Consider the following 22,016-nt stretch of genomic DNA (forward strand, 5'->3'; position numbering starts at 1 on the left):
AGCAGAAGGGGCCATGGGACTGTGCCCGGCACAGTTTGCTGGCCAACACCCCATCCCTCCCCCAAGCAGCTGTGTGTGGAGACTGCAGCGTTCTGCCCTGCGCGGGGGTGTGGAGACCTCCGGGGCCTGCACAGGAACTGCAGCCGCCAAGGCACATCCGGTTGTGACCCCCTCCTTCCCCTCCCCCACTGCCTCCGCAACTGGCAACTGCATTTCCAGGTGCCTGGGCCCCCAGTGCTGATCTCTCCCACCCTGAGGGGCTGTGCCCATTAGGCTCATGCTCCGAGCCCTAGAATCTGCCCCTGGTGGGGGAGGGGAAGGCACCTCTTACCCCCCCCCCCAATGCCATGGAGCATGCAGCATCCCAGACCCTGGAACCTCTCCAGAGAGGTGTTGTTTCCCCCTTCCCCCCCCCTACCAGCTACAGAGGGGATCCGCTGGAAAGAGCGTGGGAGTGCAGGGAGTTCCTGGCTACTCCAGCCCTGGCCTCTTTCAGCAGGGGCAGAGCGCTGGCTGTGGGAGGGAGCTCCCAGCTACTCCAACCCCAGCCTCTCCCAGCAGGGGGTGCTGTGGGGACTGGGGCAGAAGCACTGGCTGTGGGAGGAACTCCTGGACTCTCCCAGCAGCTGGAAATAAGCTAGTAGTCCTAGCCAGAAATCACTAAACCCCATGAGCTTGGCCACAGCCTCACATGCACAGAGGCCTGTGTTTGCAGATCCTGGGGATCCCTGCTTCAACAGGGTGGGGAGGGCGGCTGCAGGATTAGAGCCCATGCAGGAGCGACATGACAGAGGGAGTTTCCTCCACAGCTGCTAGCGTGGAGCGGCTGAGCCGGACGCCCTCAGCGTGAGGCCCCTAGCTCCAGGCCAGTGCTGCTTCCCTCGAGCCTAGTGGCTCGGTGCACATCAGGACCTGCAGTCTCTATCCTGGTGCTTCAGTGGCCTCGTCTGTGGGCAAGGTTCCAGTGCCTCTGGGGGTGCCAGGACACCTACCCCACTTTCCCCATGCATCCCCACCCCCGGGTGGAGTTGCTGACAGATCCATAGAGGACTGCACTGGGGTGGTTCTGTGTGCTTTCGCCTCCAGCAGCTTTGCCAGTTCTCAAGGCTGGCCTCCCCCAGGAGCAGAGAGGGCCTCAGGCCTGTTGCAGAAGGAAGGGGTTAAGGCAGCAAAGCTCGCCTGTGCCCCTGGGCGCAGGGAGGAGGCCTCGGTGCTCTGCCGCTGATTCACAGGTCAGCCCCCCCCTTCCCTCTCCTGCGGTGCCTCCTGGGCTATAATCCCTGGGAAGGAACAGGCTGTTTCCTTGTTCCAGGAATACGTTCTGCAAGAAGCACAGAGTTCAGATGTGCACTGCAGGGGAGCCGTGCACAGGCAGCTGGTCAGCACCAGGGGGTGAGGGGCAGGCCCACCTGGAGGGGCCTGCAGCACAGCTCACCTTCCTCCCCTCCAGCCAGCTACAGGGGCCCAGCACTGTGGTTGTGTTGTTTCCCCTCCTGGCATTCCACACTGCACCCACAGGGTCCAGAGAGCTGCCCAGCCCTCCAGGACAGTTAAGAAACCACCTTCCCACAGGGGCCCTGGCAGGCTTAGGGCAGCCCGCCCCTCAAGCCCAGCTCCCCAGGAGGAGCAACATGAAGAAATCGGAGAATTGTGCCATGGAGAAGAGGGGAGAGTGGTCCCTTCCTCCAGGTGAGGGCTGGGGAAGAAGCCACATCTCCCCCAGCCACTGGGGTACCCCCTGGCACAGGGGCCCACAGCCATCCCACTTAGGCCTTCATCCCTGGGATGGGGATGCGGGAGGGCGAGGGGATTGGATTGGATTATCTCTGCTATTTTGTGAAAGGCTAATGCTCGGGGCTCATGACAAACTGGCATCCCTGCCCTAGCAGGGGACTCAGGTGCAAGGACCTCGCCCTGTGCCTCATTTTCCCTAATGAGCACCTGGGGTGAGCATGTACATACAGAACTGTCCCCTCTACCCAGGCCCCTCCCCAGATGTTGCTGGGCAGGGGGGCATTCTCCCCGTGACTCTTTGCTCTCCAGACTCCTCCCTGGGCCAGCACTGAGGACATCTCTTTCTTGCCAAGCATTGGCATGGAGTTGGAGTTTAAGAGAGCACCAGCTGCTACCCATGCTGGGGAGAAGCTGGTTTAAACTTGTCCACTGCTGGACATTGGTTTGAACTGGGAGCAGCTCCTGGAGGACTGCACATTTTCCCCTGCCCTTCCCTCCTCCCAACCCCATGGGAACACGGTGCCCAGGCCAGGGTCAAAGCGGCAGGATGTGCCATGGCCCTGCTCCAGGTGCCAGCAGCCCAGCGGGAGTAGAGCCAAGGCAATCGCCGTGGCCGTACCTGGAGAGCTCTGCCCTGGCGTGGGCCAGGCTGTGGGAACAATGGGAGGGGGAGACACTGGGCCGTGCCCCAGAGTGCAGGAGGGGCCAGCTGCTGATGGGTGGCCCTGGGTCTGAAACAGGGTACTGAGGCCCCATGGGCGGTGGCAAGGCGCATCAGCACCTGGATGGGGCTCGGCATGCCCAATGCCTGGGCTCCCTCCTGCTCCCATCAGGGCAGCCAGAGTCTGGTAGTTAGTGTCCCCAGCTCTACCAGCAAGCTCTGGTGTCCCTGTGTGTCAGGGAGCCATGGCAGGGCTTCTACCCCTTGCCACCGCTTTGCACATTGCAGGTCCAGATGGGGCAGGAATAGCAATAGCAGGGTGAGGGGGGCAGAATGCCACCTTGGCATGTGGACAGGGAGGCAGAGAGCACCCCAGGGCTCCATGCCAAGGCCCCAGGCTTTGGGCACTGCGCTACGGCCTCCCCCCGTGGAGCCGGTCACAGGTCATGGGGCCGCGCCAGTGACTCAGGGTCCCATGGAAGGGTTAGTCACTGCCCCTGCTGGAGCTGCCAGCTGCCCCTTCCCACCTCCCCCCAAGCTGAGCAGGGACGCATGGGCTTGGCTGCAAGCAGGCTGGGAGCCCCAGGACCTAGAGACAGATGGTCGCAGCACCCCTTCTACATTGTAGCCTGATACGCCTGGGCCTGGTGTGGGGCTGGGGCTGCCATGCCCCTGCAGCACCAGGGGTGCAGCCTGACCCCACCCTGCACTCAGCCCCCCCACTGACCCAGTCCAAAGGCCCAGCTGGGCAGGGGAGCCCTGCCTGGCAAACGCTCTCTGATGCCCAGGCAGAGAGAGAGGAGCTGGGGGAGCCAAGCAGACTACCCCACCACCACCACCATGAGGCACACCCTGCACCCTCCCTCACCCCTGCTACTGTGTCCAAGCCCCTCCCAGGCTTAGCAGTGCTAGCCAGAGTGGCTCTGATCACCCCTCCAGTGCTCAAGCCACCTTGCAGGGCTCTCTGGGCAAGCTTGGTGCTGACCCCCATTACCTGACCTGCTCCCCAGCAAATGGACCCCTGGTGAGTAAGTTTCCCCCAGCTCTCTGCAGCTTCCACTCTGGCACATTGCGGCCACCTCTAGGGTGGTGCCATGCACAGCCACATGACGCCAGGCAGGAAACCCCCCCAGCAAGGAGGTTTGGGCCAGACAGCAGGTTTAGTGCCCACCCTCTTGCAAAAAGCGCCAGTGAGGCCTACCCATACGCACAGGGGGCAGGACCCTCAGTGTTACCACTCCTCCTGATGGCAGAGCCGCCCCTGACTCAGAGAGGAGGTTGCCCCACATGGAGTCACCTGTGCTACCGCTTGGGAGGCACTCTAAGCACATGCCAGCCCTAGTGCTGTGTAACTTGTTCGACCTGCTCCAAAGAGCTTTGCTTGGCCTTAGATCAACCCAGGACATAATTAGCCTTTGGGACTCACTGCCACCAGATAGCTCTGTAATGATTGACAGGAGACTTGACCATGTATCTGGATAATGTGACCGGGCAGGGGATGGATGACCTCCCAGCCCCGTAACCCTTTTCTGTCTGCTCCTTGTGACCCAGAGGGGTACCATACACTCCCCTGGCACTGGTACACATCCTCCTGCTAGGGGGTATGAGCCAGCTGCTGATCAGGGTCAGGAAGGGATGTCCCCTGTGGACAGCTTATTCCAGAATGGCCCACCAGGGGATTTCTTGCCTCCGCTATCCCAGCTGGAGATGGAGCAGCTCCAGGCTGGATGCTTATTTGTGTCATGTTGCCCCTTGGCTGCCCATTTGTACCAAGATCCTTTGTTCTGTCCTACTCCCTCCTGCCCCGTGCTCTGGTGTGCCCAAGACTGCTCTGGGCCCTGGCCAAGGAGTGCGATTCCGGTGTTTATATCACACAGACTGGTTCTGTTTGGAGTTTCTGCAGAAGAGACGCCCACAGCTGGGCTAGCAGGGACTGCAGGTTGAGATTGAGGGGCACTGGCAGAGCTGTGACAAGGGAAACCCAGGGCTAGGGTTGCAAGGGGCTATGAGTCAGTGCTGAGGGGCATCAGCAGCTCTGAGGCAGCAGGCAGAGAATCCATTTGTCAACTCCAAGAGCAACTCCCCTCCCTGTTTTACCTCCCGCAGAATAAACACGCAGCTGGTGGCTCCTTCCAGGGCACTGACAGTGGGACAGGCTGGATCAAGAGGGTGGCCCCTTGGTGCAGAACCTCGTGGCCTTGTCCTGGAGCCTGGCAGCTGGGTGTGTGCTGGGGCAGCAGGGTGACCTGGGGAGCTGCTGGGTGGGGCAGAGCGTGGTCATTCCGCTCATGTTCCTTGACCCTAGGTACTGTTTCTCCTCCCCCGCCCCTTTAAATGCAGCATCCTCCACCCGTCCTTGGCAGGGTCCACTCCCGGAGGCTGCCGCTGCTGTCTGCAGCGGGGGGCCCCAGCAGCCCCTGTCTCCCCATTTGTGGCAGGATCCATCTCATGCCTGCCCTCCTAGGTCTCCATACCTGTCAGCTTGTTGGGGAGTCCAGAGCAGACCTTCCATTGCCTTGCAAGGTCATTTACAAGTGGGAATGGAGTCCTTGCCTGCCTGTCATGACTCCAAAAGGGGCAGGATCAGGCCCTGAGTCACTTGCTTCTCCACTCAGCTCCTGCCTTGTCTTTGCACTGGCCCTGCGAGAGCCTTCTCCTCCACAACACCCTGAGCTGGGAGCAGCCCCCCCGCCCTCCGGGCTTTGTCTTGGTGGCCCTGCAGCTCAGCCACACAGCCAGCTCTCCCGCTGTCCCTCTCTCTGCATAGCCCCGCCCCGGCTCTGTGCCCCGCTGCTCTCGCAGAGCCACCCGCCCTGCTCTGGGACGGGTGGCGGGTGATGAACCCTGGGCTGGCTGTGGCGAGGGAGCCCCATCTCTGCATTTCCCCATGGTGGGGCCGTGTCACCCCTTTGCGCTGCTCCCCGCACAGTGAGGTTATGGAGAAATCTAATTAGAGCGCTTCCCACCCCCGCCTTGAGTTTTGCCAAGGGGTGCAGGGCTGGAGCACTCAGGTGGCTGGCTGGTCCCTGGAGGGTGAGTAGGGCAGAGAGAAGGGACTGTGTTATGGGGGTCAGAGAGGGGCATTGGAGGGGGCTTTTGTATCTGAGCCATCACAGAGGCACTGGTGATCTCTCTCTCTCTCTCACACACACCCACCTCTGCAATATGGCTGAATGCCACTCAGCATGGGGCAGCTGGGGCTGGCATCTGCTCTGCTGGTGCCCAACCCGCTCACTCTGCCAAGCTGCAGATGAGGGGGATCCCTCTGGACACACGGCCTACCTCTACCCCACTGTCCTGCCCAAAGGATCCCCCGATCTTCCTTTGGGACTTCTTCATCCACCAGCCATTTTCACGAGTGCCATGAGTTTATAGTGCTCAGGGGAGGCAATGGGAGAAGAGTGGGAGTGGTAAGCTGGCCTTCACCCCGAGGGATAGGATGGTCTTTGTGCAGGATGGGGTGAGGTGCCTGGCAGGGGTCTTTGCACCCCTGGGAGGTCATCAAGTGCCTCTCCGACGGCTCAGAGAGAGGGTCTCTAACACACAGTTGCATGGTCCTTATCTCTGCCCTGCTGCAGAGGCCGTGCCAGGGCAGGGGGCAGCACAGGGGCATAGAAATGCTCTGTGGGTTAGTGAATCTCTGGTGTTCCCAGGAAGACTGGGAAGTCTGTGTCCGGTTTGGAGAGGGGCTGCTGGATCCGTGCTAATACGGCCACCCTCATTCATCCATTAATGAGGCTAATCATGTAGCTTACACATTCCACAACAAATCGATCAATGGTCAGGACATGCCCAAATCAGAATGAACAGTTTAACCAAGTTCCCCGTCTGTGTTCTCCGTCAACTCTGCACCCTTAGGTGCTTGCATTTTGACACAACCTTCAGCTGCAGGGTCTCATAACCCAGAATAACACTGTCTTTAATTTCTGCAGCTACACTTGTATCCAAGAGAATGTGGGCATGACAGTATCATAATGCAAATGACCCAAGGAGGCAGAGTTAAGGATTTGTGGTCAGCATGAACTTTTGTTGTTCTTGACTTGAATGCGTGTAACAGTGGAATATAGTTTTGCATTTAATTTCCTAGTTGTTTAAAGATAAATAAGTGGGGGGAAAGGAAAATCTCATGTCAGCAGTGATCCCTAAACATTCTTAACTTTTAAAACCACGCCTCTGTTTTTTTCAAACTTGGCTTCATTTTTAGATCTTGCTGAGATCTGCCAAACAAGCCAAATCTGAAGGAAACTATTGGAATTAGTTCTTTTGTTTGTCTTCTAAACTTTTTATTAAAGAAAAGTTACAATAAAACATTGCTATACTACACCATACATTACTTTTTACTTATTCAGGATGAGATTAATAGTCAAAGACCCTGGCTAAAGAACCTGGCTCGCTGGCTGGGGAGCCCTCCTCCTTTGATTCGCCCCAAAAAGATGACCAATGTTCTAAATAACTATCCTCTTTTCAGTGCTTCTCTTGTGTGTGAAAGCTTTTCCATGACAAGGCCAGTCCATATTTTACTATACTACAATTCCATAGGAAGAGAAGTCACATTTTTCCAATACAAAGTCTTGCTGCTAATAATATAAAAGAAATTAATTTGTCGTTCTGTTTAAAAGGTAGATCCTTTGTGGGAACATTAAGTAAGCAGGTCAAGGGGTCTCTGGGAAGCTAGCATTTTGTTATAAGATGAATCTCTCTAATAATTTCCTGCCAAAAACCTTTTAATTCCTGTGCAAGTATGTTCCCTTTTCCCTGCAGCCCTTCCAACAGAGCACTTTCCTCATGGCAAAAATACACGGTGGCAAACAATGCCCCTGGATCTTAACTGGATTAAAATGCCACCTGCACAGTTGTTTCTAAAAACATTCTTTGTGAGCTACACAAATCAAAGGTGTGTAGCCCCTTTCCCATGTTCGTCTTGAATTAGTTTGAAAGGCTTGAAGTCAGCAAAGTGGGTGTCAACACAGCAAGTGTACTTACAACCTGCGTGAAAAGCATCTGTATTCACCGAGTCTCCAAGGCCCAGATCCCCAAAGACAGGCGCCTAAATATTAGTACCTTAGGGAATCGTAACTCGGGCTTTTTGCCAAGGGACTGGTCTCGTGAAGCCCAGCAGATAGAGAGGGGGGAGAGAGCAGAGTTTGGGGGTCTGTAGACACCCCCCTCCACAGCAGTCTGGATAGAACGTGCCCTGGTGCAGGGAAGTGGATTTGTTTTGGTTTTTCAGTTTTGCTGAAAAACTGTTGAGAATTTTGATCACTTAAAAAAAAAAATGCAACTTCAGGTGATCTTGTGTGAGGAGCCAGTGAAAATGGGGGGTGGGCGGGGTGTCTGAAAACTGCTTCTCAGCCTGAGTGATCAGGTGAGACTGGATACCAGCTGCAATGCTGCCTAGCCCTTCTCCCTCAAGGGCAAAATCCTGTTGTGTGGTGTTAGTGTGTTAACAAGGGACTGGCGGGAGGGAGGGAGAGCCAACAGTTAGAGCAGGGGGGCTGAGGGCCAGGATTCCTGGGTTCTGTGCCAGTAACCTCAGCGAAGTCCCTTCACCGCTCCATGCCTCAGTTTCCCCCACCTTTAACAGGGATAATGAGCCTGACCCGGGTGTCAGGGGCTCTATTAGTTAATGTTTGCTTGGAGCTCCTTAGGAAGCACTAGAGTTGGGTAGAGATGTTGTTGGGGTTTGCCCCACCCAGATGGCTGCCTGGGGCTCTGGCCACCCATCCTCCTCAAGACTACCATGGGATGGAGGTGGCAGGAGTTTTCCTGCAGTGAAATCCCTTGTTTGTATCCTCCCCTCTGCAACCTCTACGTGGAGAAGGACGTGCTGTTCCGGAGGGGCTGTGGCTGAGAGGGGGCGGGCGGGTGTCGCTGCTGCTCCAGCTTGTCTCCATCACAGGACAGACCCCAGGGAGGGAGTTGCAGGGAGAGCCCCCTGGCTGAGGCCAGCCACTGCAGCCAGACCTAGGGTTGGGTCTTGCTGCGCCCTCATGCTAGACAGCCAGCCCTGGCCTGCCAGCCTGGGGGAAGAGGGTGCAGAGCCCAGCTGTAGGGGGTCACGCCGGAGGCAGGGGTCTGGCCTGGGTGGGCTTGCCATTCTGCAGAGATCCCTTAACCCAGGGGTCCCCAACGTGATGCCCGCGGGCGCCATGGCACCCCCCGGGGCATTTTTGTGTGCCTGCAGGACACCCTGCCGCCGCAATGCCGCCAAGAAGCATTGCTGTTTCTCGGTGGCATTTCAGCGGCGACGCTTCTTCCCGCTGCTGCTTTTCAGATGTTCACAGTTTTCCAAAACATGTGCTGTCCGGGGCAGGAATTTTCCAGGCTTGGGGGGGTTCTGCCTGAAGGAAATTATTTGTTTGTTTTTTTTTATTTTGGAAAATTTGAGCAAAAGCCCTTTGAGTCATTGGAGAGTGGAGAAAATATCCAGCAGTATTCAGGGCAAAGCCAGCTGAGGTTTGACTCCAGGCTTACCTGGATGAACACCTTCCTGGGGACTGTGGCCTTGGCTTGGGTGGGAGACCAAATCTTTTTGGTTTAGTGACTGAGGTACAACTGGTTGAAAATCACATGCTGAGCTTGTGCAGTTAAATCTCAAGGGCTGAGATCCTGCAAGCAGATCTGTGCGAATGAAGCCCCGGTGAGGCTCTGACCCTGCTTGTCTGGGTCTGTTTGCAGGATCCGTGCACAGCTAGCAAAGATTGCCGTGGAGAGGCTGTGTGGCCTAGTGGATAGAGCACTGGATAGGGACTCAGGAGAATGGGTTCTATGGCCAGTTCTCCCAGTAGCCTGCAAGATGCTTGGTGAAGCCACTTCCCTAAGTTTGGATTCCTCTCCTGGGACTGCACCCAGGGAGGGAAGTATCTGTGTGAAGGGAAAGTGTGCCTCAGTTTCTCCCATCCTTTGCAAAGCGATGAAGAGTGCAGGGTAGGGGTATTAACATTATTGTTGGTTGAAGGGACGTCTGAAAGCAATGGATTTTTTTCCTCTTTAAAAACCTAGGAAATTCAATCCACAGAATTTTGTAAGTGCAGCACTAAATTCGCAGAGATCAGAGCACAAAAATACCTGCAGAATTGATGATTGCCTGTTCTGTTCATTCCCTCTGAAGCACCTGGCATTGGCCCCTGTTGGCAGACAGGACACTGGGCTGGAGGGACCTTGGTCTGGCCCCGTCTGGCTGCTCTTGCGTTCAGAACCGAAGAGTCCCACAGCACTGCCACCTCAGCACCAGGGCACACACCGGAATTCTCTGTTCTTCTCTTGGGGATCAAATGTGCAGCATAACATAGGTGCTGAGCTGATGCTGCTAGTGGGACCTTAAACTTGAGTATTTTCTGTCTTAGTCTATTAATTGCACTGCAGTAGTGCCTAGGAGTGCCCCAGTCACAGACGAGGACCCCAGAGTGCCAGGTGCTGGACAAAACTAGAACAAGTAGTCCCTGAGCCAAAGAGCTGGGGTTTTAGCTGGGCGGCCAGCATGTTGCAGCAGGGGGACGGTGGGTTGAACTTAGTAAAAGTGAAGTCTTTGTTAAGGTGCCTGGTGGGTGTAGGCCGAGCTCAGGAGGGTGTCTGGGAGCCTGGTGGGTGCTCGGAGTTGGAGATTGGGGACATCTTGTCAGCTAGGGATGGGGTTCAGCACCGTTCACAGGAGCTGGGTCATTAGTTAAGGACCAGCTGGTCAGGGGAAGCGGGTTGGCTGGGAAGGCGGAGGGATGGGGCAGGGGGGCTCAGTGTTGGAGATGTAACAATCCTTGCTGTATGTTTTCCTGTCGCAAGCAGAGCTCCGGTGAACACCCCTCCCCCACCTCCCCTCTCAGGCCTCCCCCAAGCCCTGCAGCTCATGGGGGGATGTGCAGCTCCTCCCCGCCATGCACCAGGCTCCCTTCCCTTTGCATCCTGCCCCTGTTCCTGCTGCTGAGCTCATGCGCTCCCCTCCCCCATGGGGAGCATCAGCCAAGCAGCCCTCCATTCAGGGCCCAGCCATCAGCCCCCTTCCCCCTCGCTCCAGACGGGCCCAGCCAAACGGGGAATGGATGCCCCTGTCCCTAGCGGGTGCGGGGGGCAGCAGGCAGACAGCAGGATTGGGAGCCCCCTGACTGGGGCGTGGGGTGCTCCAGCCACAGTCCTGTCTCCAGCACACAAGGGGAGCGGGGGGTGGCAGGGAGCCAGGGTTTACTGTTTCCCCTGCTCTGGTGCTTCATGGCTGAGAGGTGGAGGCTGCCAGGCGGAAGCGGGGGGGGGGGTTCAGTTATTGTCCCAGCCCCAGGCCTGCTTCCCTTCCCGCCCCCAGCATCAGGCACAAAGGGGGAGGGCAGCCTTTGGCCCGCCTTCGTACCCCTCTGCTCCAGAGGGCCGGGCCAGATTCCTGCACTGCCGGCTTCCCACTAGGATGCCTTGGCTCCGCCGCATGTTTGCAAACAGGATCCAGGAGCTGGTCGGGGCTGTTCAAGCCAGAGATGCTTTCCTTCCTCACTGTGCATGGGATGGCACGTTGTCGCCTTCAGGGATGCTGGGCATGGGATGGGTCAGGGCGCCCCTCTGCCAGTACTCCTGCCCCACTCCCCACAGCGCCCCCTGCTGGGAGAGGCTGGGGCTTGAGTAGCTGGGAGCTCCCCCCACAGCCAGTGCCCTGACCTGCTCCCCACAGCGCCCCCTGGTGGGAGAGGCCGGGGCTGAGGTAGCCGGGAGCTCCCCCCACAGTCAGTGCTACTGCCCTGCTCCCCACAGCGCCCCCCCCGCTGGGAGAGGGCATTTCCTGAAGAGACCCTTTCCCCCTCCCTGCCGTGCCCGGGGCATAGTGGCCCCCAAGCCAGGTGGCAGGTGCTGTGGTTTGCTCTGGTTGCCTCATGCCATCAGCCACAAACCGTGGGCTGGGGAGAGTTAACCCAGTGGAACTAGGCCAGCCCTTCAGCCCGCGCATGCCAGGACCTTGTTTTGCCAGATCTGGGCAGGACGCCAAGTTCCTGCTGGCCGTGCTGTGAAGCTGACGTAGTTGGCGCTGCTGAGCCAATGTGACCACTTCCCCTCAAGAGAGCGGGGGGCGCTTCATTGGGGGGCAAGAGAGGAGTCCCGGGGGCCCAGTGCGAGGGGGTGGGTGAGACCAGAGGGTTGGCCTAAGGGGATTGAAGTGAGTTGAAGGATTCACCTTATCTGACCCGATCAAAGGGCTGGACACAAACACCGTGTGAGGCGCCAGGATCCGCCCCCGCCTGGCCTTGGGAAGCGGGGGAGGCCGTGGGGTGCCAGGGATGGGCTGGGAGGAGGGCGGGTGCAGCCTGGGACTCAGGACTCCAGGGTGCCATTCCCAGCTGAGCTCCGGCCTCCCTGGGTGACGGCTCCCTCCCCACGCCCCTCTGCCACCCAGGGATAAAGACACTGTCCTTGCCTGATCATGCTCATGAGATGCCAATGGGCTGCGTGGGAGCCTTCATTGATGTGGAGAAGGGGTGCAGTGGGGTGGAGAGACATGGCCAGTGGGAGGGGGCCTCAGGGGGCAGAGAAGGTGGGCGAGTGCATCGGCTCTGTGCCTAGACGTGCCCTGCTCTCTCTGCAGCCTTGTCTGAATCACAGCCTCTGCTACCATGGCCCAGTGTCCAGCACTGACCTGTGGGTCTCCTAGGGGCAGCGTGGGGCCACCCCATGGACCCCCAAGGAGGTGGCAGAGCATTAGTACCTTGGGACAAGGGTTATTCAGGCCAAGACAGGCAAAGCCCTGGCACCTCAGCTTCTGGGCAGAGGGGCATCACTGTGTGTCAGGGAGTGTGGGGCGTGGAGGGGTTGGGGGCTGTGTGAGCAGTCGTGGAGGGACAGTGGTTGTGGCAGCGGGCAGATTGTGTGGCAGTGGGTATATTTTCTGTGTCCATGGGGGTGTCTGCGGGATTGCATCTGAGTAGGCCACATGCGCAGAGGGCATTTATTTGTGGGCAGGGTACATGTGTGGGATGGGGAGTGTTTTTATGTGGAGGGTTGTCTGTGCAGGGGGGTGCGGAGGGAGATATGGTTTGCTAAGTCGTGCCCTTGGTTCCAAGCAACTGCTGCTTTCTGAACCCACTGCCTGCTCTAGGCACCCCTCAGCCTGTGCAGGGATGCCAGCTGGGCGGCCGTTTTTCAATTAAATGTTTTTGTGTTGGTGGGAATGGATCAGTGTCACCGACACTTGCCCTGGGGATTGGGGGGCTGGCACGGGAGGATCCTCAGGTTTAGGATGGCCTTTCTTGGAGCGTGGGGGGAGGAAGGAGACAGAGAGAGCCCCCAGGAGAGCCAAGCACCCAAATGGTTAGTGGTTAGAGCGATGACATCTGTTGCTGGGTGGTTCAGGCATTGCTATTCCCTTCCTTCCCCTGCTGAGTTTGGAGGTGGGATTTGAATGTGAGTCCCCCCCACCCCCATAACCACCACCAATGCTCTAATCCTGGCCTGCTGGGGAAGGGAAGGGGATGGTCTCTCGCTCTCTGTTGAAAGGTCTCCCTTGTGTTCTGATGTGGAACGGGAATAATTTTCACAGGGAAAACCATTCCCAGTGCAGCCGCAGCTGGAACTGCTGCCCCATTCCCTACGGTGCCCCCTGCTGGAAAAGGTCTCACCCCACAGCACTTCTGCCACGCTCCCCACAGCTGGTGCTGCTGCCCCGCTTCCCATAGCGCCCCCTGCTGGGAGATGCCGGGGCTGGAGTAGCTGGAGCTCCCCCTGCAGTGCCCCGTGGCAGGAGAGCCTGCCTGGAGAGCTAACACTCTGTGTGGCTGCTGCCTCCTTGTAGTGTTAATGCCTTGGCACTCTGTCTATCCCTTCCCAGCCCAGCCACAGCCACCCAGCTCCTTCACTGTTCCTGAAGACCCAGCACGTGCCCTGCTCGCCTGCCTGCAGCCAATGAACTCCATGAACCCAATGAAACCATCCCTCCCACCCACGCCGCATGGGTGAGTGTTTCTTTTCATCTGCCCGTCAGTCCGTCTGTCTGTCCCTGGCACACCTTAGGATTTTGGGGTGGGCTTTTCAGGGAGATGTATGGGGAACTAGGGTCCTCCCTCACCTCTCCTGCTGGCCGGGATGGGGGGGAGCAATAGAGCTCTCCACGCACAGCTCTAGTGTTACAAACAATGTGGCACCAGAGGACGGGGTGATGTGTCTTGTATCATCTCTACACAAACCTCGCTGATAACTACCTTGCGTTGCCTCCTGCCCTGTCCCTGCTCCCCAACATAGACCCAGCGCCTCCTCCCCCATCATGGATCCCCCCAACTTAGCACCTCCTGCTTGGCCACAGATACCACCCCAGCTCTTTCCAACGCTCATAGGTAGACTCTTAGACCATCATTATCATCTAGTCTGCCCTCCTGCACGTTGTAGGCCACAGAACCTCGCCCATCCCCTCCTGTAACAGACCCCTCACCTCTGGCTGAGTGACTGAAGTCCCCAAATCGTGATTTAAAGGCCCCAAGTTACAGAGACTCCACTATTTACACTAGTTTAAACCTGCAAGTGACCCGGGCCCCACGCTGCAGAGGAAGGCAAAACCCCTCCAAGGTCTCTGCCAATCTGACCCAGTGGAAAATTCCTTCCTGATCCCAACTCTGGCGATCGGTTCGACCCTGAGCATGTGGGAAAGACCCACCAGCCAGACACTTGGGAAAGAATTCTCTGTAGTAACTCCGAGCCCTCCCCATCTAGTGTCCCATCACCAGCCGTTGGGGATATTTGCTGCTAGCAGTCACAGATCAGCTCCATGCTATTGTAGGCAGTCCCATCACACCACCCCCTGCATAAATTTATCAAGCTCAGTCTTGAAGCTAGTTCATTTTTTTGCCCTTACTGCTCCCCTTTGAAGGCTGTTCCAGAACTTCACAGAAACCTTCACCTAATTTCAAGCCTAAACTTGTTTCTGGCCAGTTTATATCCATTGCTTCTTGTGTCCACATTGGTGCGTACCTTAAATAACTCCTCTCCCACCCTCCCTCAGATCTGCCAGAGCCCCTCCCCAGCCATAGATGCCTCCAGCCCTGGCCATGTGTGTCTGTCCAGTTGCTCCACCATCCCCACCAACCCCCCAAAGGGCTTTTTAATGGCCTTGTTTTCCTTTCTAGTGATGGTTCATTTGCATACGAGTCAGTTCCTTGGCAACAGAGCACCAATCAGCCTGCAGGATCTCTCTCCGTGGTAACCACCGTTTGGGGCGTCAGCAACAACACGTCCCAGAGCCAGGTACCTGGGGCAACCTCCCTGAGTCACGGGGACACAGCTGGAGGCCCCTGGGTGTGGCAGTGGCAAGGGCAAGGTCTAGGGCGCTGCCCAGAGCTGGGGTGCTTTTGGGAGCCCCTAAAACATTGCAAAGGGGAAAGCGTCCCTGAGATCTGTCCTGGGACCTGTACCCCCCTCCTGCCCCTCTGCCAATCCCTTTTCCCCACCATTGTCCCTGCTATGACAGCCTCCCACATATGTCCCATCCCAGCTCCCTTCAGCCCCAGCCCCCCATGTTCTGCCTCTGTCAACTCATCTCCCCCCACACACCACCCCCACTCCATCAGCTCCCCACAAACACTGCCCTTTGCCAACTCTGTGCCTACATGTGTTCCTCCACCAGGCCCCCTCGCCCCTCCAGCCCCCTCTTTCCTTCCCCCACTTCCAGTCATGCTGGTGCTTGGGCTGCAGCCCCTTGGCAAAGGGGGTGTGATGAGGGGTTCCCGGGGGTGGGTGGTCTGGCATCTCATGCTGCCTCTCTCACCCCCTTACACCACCTCTCTCGGGATCTGTCCTGTGCAGGTTTTTGGAAACTCCATGGGCCCTGGGGGAAACACCTCTGGAAACCCCATGATGCCCGGCATGGCTGGCAGTGGCTCTGGAATGAACTCGCCTCAGTTTATGGGACAGCAGCCTTTCCCGGAGGGGGCTGCCAGCAAGGGCTACGTGCAGCAGGGGATGTACGGCCGTAGCACATACCCTGGGGGGCCGGGCTTCACCACCAGGTAAGGAGGGGGCCTTGGCGTGGCTCGGCTGGCCTCATGCCCAGTCTCTGTGTGGTGGGAGCGCTCTCCTGGGCGTGATGGCTTCTCAGGGTCATGGGCAGCCCTGGGTGTGATGGGAGAATTGAGCTGTTCTCTCTAATAAGCCCTCAAACACCCCATGCCCACACACACTGCTGTGCTGGCCAGATAAGGAGCCGTCCCCATGCTCCCATCATTGTTGATGGCACTGGGGAGCCCAGCCTTGGGATGGGGTGGAGGCTCCTTCAGGGAGATGGTGGGGCGCCATTATGGCCTTCAAGGGGGGAGTCCTACAGCCCTTTGCAGGAATGGCTCTGTGACTTCCTCCCCTTTCTCTAGTTACGCAGGCAGCCCCAATGGCCCCGGCGGCATGGGCCTCCCTTCACACACGGGCCGGCCCCCGGCCGACTTCACCCAGGCGGCTGCTGCAGCCGCTGTGGCCGCAGCAGCTGCCACGGCCACAGCCACGGCCACAGCCACGGTGGCCGCCTTGCAGGAGAAGCAGAGTCAGGAGCTGAGCCAGTACGGAGCGGTAAGAGTGTGCTCCCTCAGCCAGGCAGCTGCTGGCAGGCCGGAGGCACTGGGCTGCAGTATTAGATGGGGTGTCGGCGTAACTCTGGGGCCCGGCAGCCCTGGTGGTGGGTACGGGTTGGGGATGGTGCACAGGTGCCTCAGCATCGACGGGATAGGGTTGGCGTTCTGGAGGCCCGGCTAGGTTGTGCTGGGTGCTCCAGGGTGTTGGGGTTGGCAGGAGCCCCAGCACGAATAGATGCGCGGGAGGGGAGATAGGTGTTCTGGCAGTGGTAGGTATGTGTGGGGTGGGGTAGGTGATGTTCGTGGGGTGGGGAGTCAGTGATGGATGCTGAGTCTATGTGGGGGTTCAGTGATCGGGTTGTTTGGAGGGTCAATGACTAGTGCATGGGGGGGGTTCAATGATGGGTGCATGGGGGGGTTCAGTGGTGGGTGCGGGCTGTGGAGAGGGTCAGTGATGGGTGTATGTGGGAGGTCAGTGTGCGGTTGAGTGTGTGGGGGGTCAATGACGCGTGTACATGGTGAGTCAGTGATGGGGTTGTGTGTGGGGGTTCAGTGATGGGTGTTGGGTGGGGGTGATTGATTCAGTGATGGGGTTGGGTGTGGAGGGGTCAGTGATGGGTGCATGGGGGGTTAGAGATGGGGTTGGAGTGGGGGGGGTCAGTGATGGGTGCGTGGGGGGGTCAGTTACAAGTGATGGGGGGGTTCAGTGATGGGTGCAGGCTGTGGAGAGGGTCAGTGATGGGTGCATGGGGGGTTAGAGATGGGGTTGGAGTGGGGGGGGTCAGTGATGGGTGCGTGGGGGGGTCAGTTACAAGTGATGGGGGGGTTCAGTGATGGGTGCAGGCTGTGGAGAGGGTCAGTGATGGGTGCATGGGGGGTTAGAGATGGGGTTGGAGTGGGGGGGTCAGTGATGGGTGCGTGGGGGGGTCAGTTACAAGTGATGTGGGGGGTCAGTGATGGGTGTGCATGGGGGGTTCAGTGATGGGTGCATGGGGGGGTCGGTGATGGTTGTTGGGTGGGGGGATCAGTAATGGGTTCTAGGTGGATGTAGGGGGTCAGTGGTGGGGTTATATGTCGGGGGCATCAGTGATGGGGTTGGGGTGGGGGTGTTCTGTGATGAGATGCGTCGGGGGTCAGTGATGGGGTGTGTGTGGGGGGGTCAGTGGTGGGTGCGTGGTGGGGCCAGTGATGGCATTGGCGGTGTGGGGGGTTCAGTTATGGGTTGGGGGTATGGGAGTTCAGTGGTAGGTGCTGAGTGTGGAGGGAGTCAGTGATGGGTATACATAGGGGGTCAGTGATGTGTGTATGTGGGGTGTCAGTGATGGGGTTGGGGTGGGGGGTTCATTGATGGGTGCATGGGGTTGGGTGTGGTGCGGTCTGTGATGGGTGCATGAGGTGTTTCAGTGATGGGTGCTGGGTGTGGGGGCATCAGTGATGGGGTTTGGTGCTGGACACCTCAGCAGTGCTGAGTGCTGGGGTGTGAACCAGGAATTGGTGCAGTACCCTGTGTGCTTTGTTTCCTTTCCAAGTGGCTCTGATCTCTCTACTTATTTCTCCAGATGGGGGCCGGGCAACCATTTAACAGCCAGTTCCTGCCTCACTCGGGCCCCCGCGGACCCGCTGTGCCAGCTGGGATGAACCCTGCCAGCATGGGGGGCGTGATGGGCCCTTCAGGAATGTCTCCCATGAGCATGAACCCCGCCAGGGCCCCTGGCATGACCCCCTTGTATGGAGGACAGAGGCTGCCCCAGCATGGGTACCCTGGGCCCCCACAGAGCCAGCAGATCCCCCGGCAGGGGGTCAAGAGGGCGTATTCCAGTGACGTGAGTAAGAAGCAGGGATGAGGCCGGCATGATCAGCGGGCAGGGGATTTGGGTCCCATTGCAATTAAACAGCCCAGAGCAACCCCACATGCTGGGACCCAGCTTGCCGCTGCCCAAGGAGGGGGTCCTGGGCCTGGCTCCTGCCTGGGGAGGCTGGGAGCCCTGCAGCTCTGGAACCTCATCTGTCCCCTCAGGAGAGACCTGTTGCCCAGCTTTAACCCTGAGCCTGCCAAAAGTGATAAGCTGAGAGTTGCCCAGGGCTAAAGGAGGGGGAGCTACTGTGGGCCCCACAAACTCTGGCACCCAGGGAGGAGGCACACAATGCTGCTGGGGGAGGCAGTGTTTTCAGCAAGGCTCCTAGCTCTCCGCTTCAAGCCTGACCTGGGGCACTCAGCCAGGCGAACGGAGATAACTGGGCGTGGCTTTTCTGGAGTCTTGCTCAGCATTGCTGGACAGCAAGTGATGCATCAACTCTGTGCTGGCCTCCACCCCAGAGGTGGCTGCATGGGGGGTTCCGCTCTTCCTAGTTTCAGGGCTGTGATGCCATCTTGTCTCTCCCTCTCAGGGTTACCCCGGGCAGCAGTACATCCAGGGGGCCCAGTACCCCACCCAAGCTGCCCAGTATGCTCCTAGCGTGCCCCAGCCATCTGCACCGTCCCCCTCATACCCTGGCCACAGGATGCCCATGCAGCAAGGAATGGGCCAGTACCTCTCCGCCTCTGTCTCCGCCGGACCATACTACAAGGTACCTAACTGTCAGGGTGACGCTGCAGAGACTGTATAGGGGGATGGTGTTGGGGAGCATTGTACGAGGTGGGGTACAGGCAGCCTCCACTGGGGGAAGCACATTGTCTTTGCTTGGGGGGAGTTGCTTTGGACCCTCCTCCACACACCTTTAACCTTTATTAACACTCCCCCCCTCCCCCCAATTGCTCCAGTGCCCCCTCTTCCAGGAGCTCCTGAGGAGTTAACCCTCTGTCTCCCGCAGCTGAACCCCATTGTAGAGAGGGCCCAATGGGCTTTTCTGAGGTCACCCAGCAAGGCAGAACTGGGAAAAGAACCCAGGAGTCCTGGTTCCCAGGCTCAAGCTTTAGCCCGAAGACCATCCTCCCCTGCATCCTGCCTGTACCCCGACCCATCTTGCTGCCTACACCCTGAGACGAGGCCCCCCCCGGGATGGGGTGAGGGGGCCAGTCCATGATGGACAGTCTAGCGGGTCTGGGGTGGGCTGAAGTCTGAGGACTGGGATGCTCCTCTGACGCTGTGCCTTGGGGTCATCTTCTTTCCAGCCGACTGACCAGTTCAATGGGCAGAATGCCAGCTTCACCAGCTACAGCCAGGCCTCCATGAACGGGGTGAGTCACTGCACCGAGGGCCAGCCCTGGCATCTCCCTGCTCTGGGAACTGAGGGGCAGCCAGGCCTGCTTTGCGCCCAATACTCTGTTCGCTCTGCCTCCCCTGGTACTGCCCCTGCTCTGCACCCCCAACCCCAGTACTGCTTCCCAGTACTATGCCCGCTTTGCCCTCTGGGTACTACCACCCTAATTTGGTACCTCCCAGTCCTGCATCCCCTCTGTCCCCCAGCATTGCCCTCCCAGTACTGTGTCCGCTCTGCTTCTCCTGGTACACCCGCTCTGCCCGCCAGTAGCACACCAGTCCTGTCCCCCTGGAACTACGCGCGCTCTGCCCCCCAGGTGCTACCACCCAATACTGCCCCGAGTGAGGAGGATTTGCTGTCCCAGGGGGCATGTTTTTTCCAACCCCGAGCCCCCTGGCACATCTAGTGGGCTGCTCATGGGCATGCCAAGTAACTTCCAGAGGCACTGGTAGCTCTCCCTGCGCTCCAGGGGTCTCCCAGCCTCCCCCTTTCCTTGGCATCTTTGCCCAGAGGAGCAGGCCCCTACTCCCCTCCCGCTTGCCCCATATCTCCTGTTTCCCTCTTAGTCCCGAAGGGGATGCACCCCCTGTGCTAAAGGTCGGGTTCCCCCAAAGGCTGGGGACAGCCACGATGTGTATGTCTCCCTGCAGCCTGGCCGGTCTGTGCCTGGCTACCCCAGCTCCCCGCTGCCCGGGAACCCCACGCCCCCCATGACGCCCGGAAGCACCATCCCACCATACATGTCCCCGGGGCAGGATGTCAAGTCGCCCTTCCTGACGGACATCAAGCCCAGCGTCAGCTCCCTGCACCCGTCACCTTCAGGTGAGTCTCACCTGCAGGTCTTTGGGATCCGGCCCGGGAGTCTGAAGCAGAGGAGTGCCTTCCCCACCAGCTGGTCCACCCGGGCCCATCATCCATGGGCTGGTCCACCCGGGCTACAGGAAGCGTGGGGGGATGAATTCAGGGCAGGAGGAAACCCAGCAGCTCCATGCGGCCTCGCGAAATGTGGGCACAGCAGCCCCCCGTCCACAGGGCAAGGGGGAACAGCACAGGGGTCTGTCTCTCTGAGCCGGGATGGAATTTGGGGGGCTGGGGGTTCCATGGCAGTTGGGGAGGTGGAATCGGGTCGGGGGAGGGGTGTCTGGGATGCCACCCAAAGACGGGAGGACAGGACACTGCCCCCAACCATGTTTGGGAGAGGAAGAAGGGGCAGGGGGGTCCAGGCCAGCCCCATGGCCTGGCGCCCTCTGCGGCTGGTGCCCGTGGTGCTGCAGGTGCAGTGCCTGCCGGTGCCTATGGCCCTGCACCGCTGGCCCATCCCCAGCCTGAGCCCTCCTTCCCCCACCACAGGCAACCCGTGCGAGGAGCTGCGCCTGACCTTCCCCGTGCGGGACGGGGTGGTCCTGGAGCCCTTCCGCCTCCAGCACAACCTGGCTGTCAGCAACCACGTTTTCCAGCTCCGCGATTCTGTCTACAAGACACTGATGCTGAGGTGAGGCCTCCCCCACGGGGCTCCACTCACAGCTCCCCTCACCGCTAGCGCTGGCAGTCCCCCCAGTTCTGCTGGGGTCCTCGTTGCACTGGCCTGGCCACTCTCACACCCGGCCCTCCTGGCTGTGGAGCAGCTTTGGCCTCCCCAGAGGGGCAGAGATTCCAAGCCTCCCCACAGCTGGGTCTGCCCCTTTGCCCACCCTCCAGTCCAGCCGTCACCCTCTGGTCCCTCCACCCCAAGGCACTGCCCTCTGGCCCCTTCATAGCTGGGATCCCCGCCGCTGAGTCACAGCCCCGTCTGCCTTCTCTCTACCAATGGAGAGAACCTGGCCGATGCCCTGCCCCTGGCCCTGGAACTACCCTGAATCCCTGTTCCACGGGCTCCTAGCCTATCTCCCTCTACACTCCCCTCGGCTGTCCAAAGAACTCTCCAGGGTCACTCAGCCAGCTTTCCTCCTGCCCAAGGCCTGACCTGGAGCTCCAGTTCAAATGCTACCACCATGAGGACCGACAGATGAACACTAACTGGCCGGCCTCAGTCCAGGTCAGCGTCAATGCTACGCCCCTGACCATCGAGCGGGGTGACAACAAGACTTCCCACAAGCCCCTCTACCTGAAGCAGGTGTGCCAGCCTGGGAGGAACACCATCCAGATAACCGTCACCGCCTGCTGTTGTGTAAGTGACCTGCACTCCCCTGCCTGCCCAGATCCCAGTACATGCACAAACTGACAAACTCACAGACACTGCCAGACGCACACAAGCGTGTGTGTATGTATATGTGTGCACACATGCTCGCTGTAAAGTTACATCACACCGTGGGCACAGTCCTGCTCATTTGGCACTGGTGCGACCACTGCTGGAATCCTGTGTCCAGTTCTGGTGCCCACAATGCAGGAGGGGTGTTGATAAATTAGAGGGGCAGAGAAGAACCACGAGAATGATTCAAGGATTAGAAAACCTGCCTGAGAGTGAAAGACTCACGGAGCTCAATCAGTTTAGCTCAACAACAAAAAAAGGCTAACGGGTGACTTCATCCCAGTCTGTCAGTACCTACGTGGGGAACAAATATTTAATACTGGGCTCCTCCGTCCAGCAGAGGAAGGTCTAACGTGATCCAGCGGCTGGAAGTTGAAGCTAGACTAATTCAGTCTGGAAATAAGGTGTAACTTTTTACCAGTGAGAGTAATTAATCAATGGAACAATTTCCCAACGCTCATGGTGGATTCTCCATCACTGACATTTTTTAAATTAAGGTTGGATGTTTAGCTAAAAGATCTGCTCTGGTCTATTGCCTGGTTCTACTTTTGATTTTTTATCAGAGAAACAAATGCTGAATATTTCCATTCAGCAATGCTGCTGCCACACAACTCATGGGAGTTGTAGTTCATTTTCCTCTTATCCACATTCTACTCTA

The 22,016-nt window shown here is 58.5% G+C and overlaps 1 protein-coding gene across 4 annotated transcripts in view; it reads left to right on the top strand.

Annotated features, from left to right (window-relative positions):
* ZMIZ2 (zinc finger MIZ-type containing 2) overlaps positions 1-22,016 on the top strand; it is a 43,411-nt gene that overhangs the window by 10,681 nt on the left and 10,714 nt on the right. For 2 of the 4 annotated variants that reach the window (XM_073325468.2, XM_073325470.2), the window contains exons 2-11: positions 13,191-13,314; positions 14,479-14,596; positions 15,155-15,357; positions 15,715-15,907; positions 17,469-17,732; positions 18,298-18,477; positions 19,022-19,087; positions 19,725-19,932; positions 20,461-20,602; positions 21,067-21,277. In XM_073325468.2, coding sequence (XP_073181569.1) covers positions 13,265-13,314; positions 14,479-14,596; positions 15,155-15,357; positions 15,715-15,907; positions 17,469-17,732; positions 18,298-18,477; positions 19,022-19,087; positions 19,725-19,932; positions 20,461-20,602; positions 21,067-21,277 — 1,635 coding nt within the window. In that variant the 5' untranslated portion in view covers positions 13,191-13,264. The remainder of the gene's footprint in view (positions 1-13,190; positions 13,315-14,478; positions 14,597-15,154; positions 15,358-15,714; positions 15,908-17,468; positions 17,733-18,297; positions 18,478-19,021; positions 19,088-19,724; positions 19,933-20,460; positions 20,603-21,066; positions 21,278-22,016) is intronic. The other 2 variants (XM_073325469.2, XM_073325471.2) reach the window with 1 other exon arrangement.

The sequence above is a fragment of the Lepidochelys kempii genome, chromosome 26 (genome assembly GCF_965140285.1).
Source record: "Lepidochelys kempii isolate rLepKem1 chromosome 26, rLepKem1.hap1, whole genome shotgun sequence".
NCBI classification, from domain to species: Eukaryota; Metazoa; Chordata; order Testudines; family Cheloniidae; genus Lepidochelys; species Lepidochelys kempii.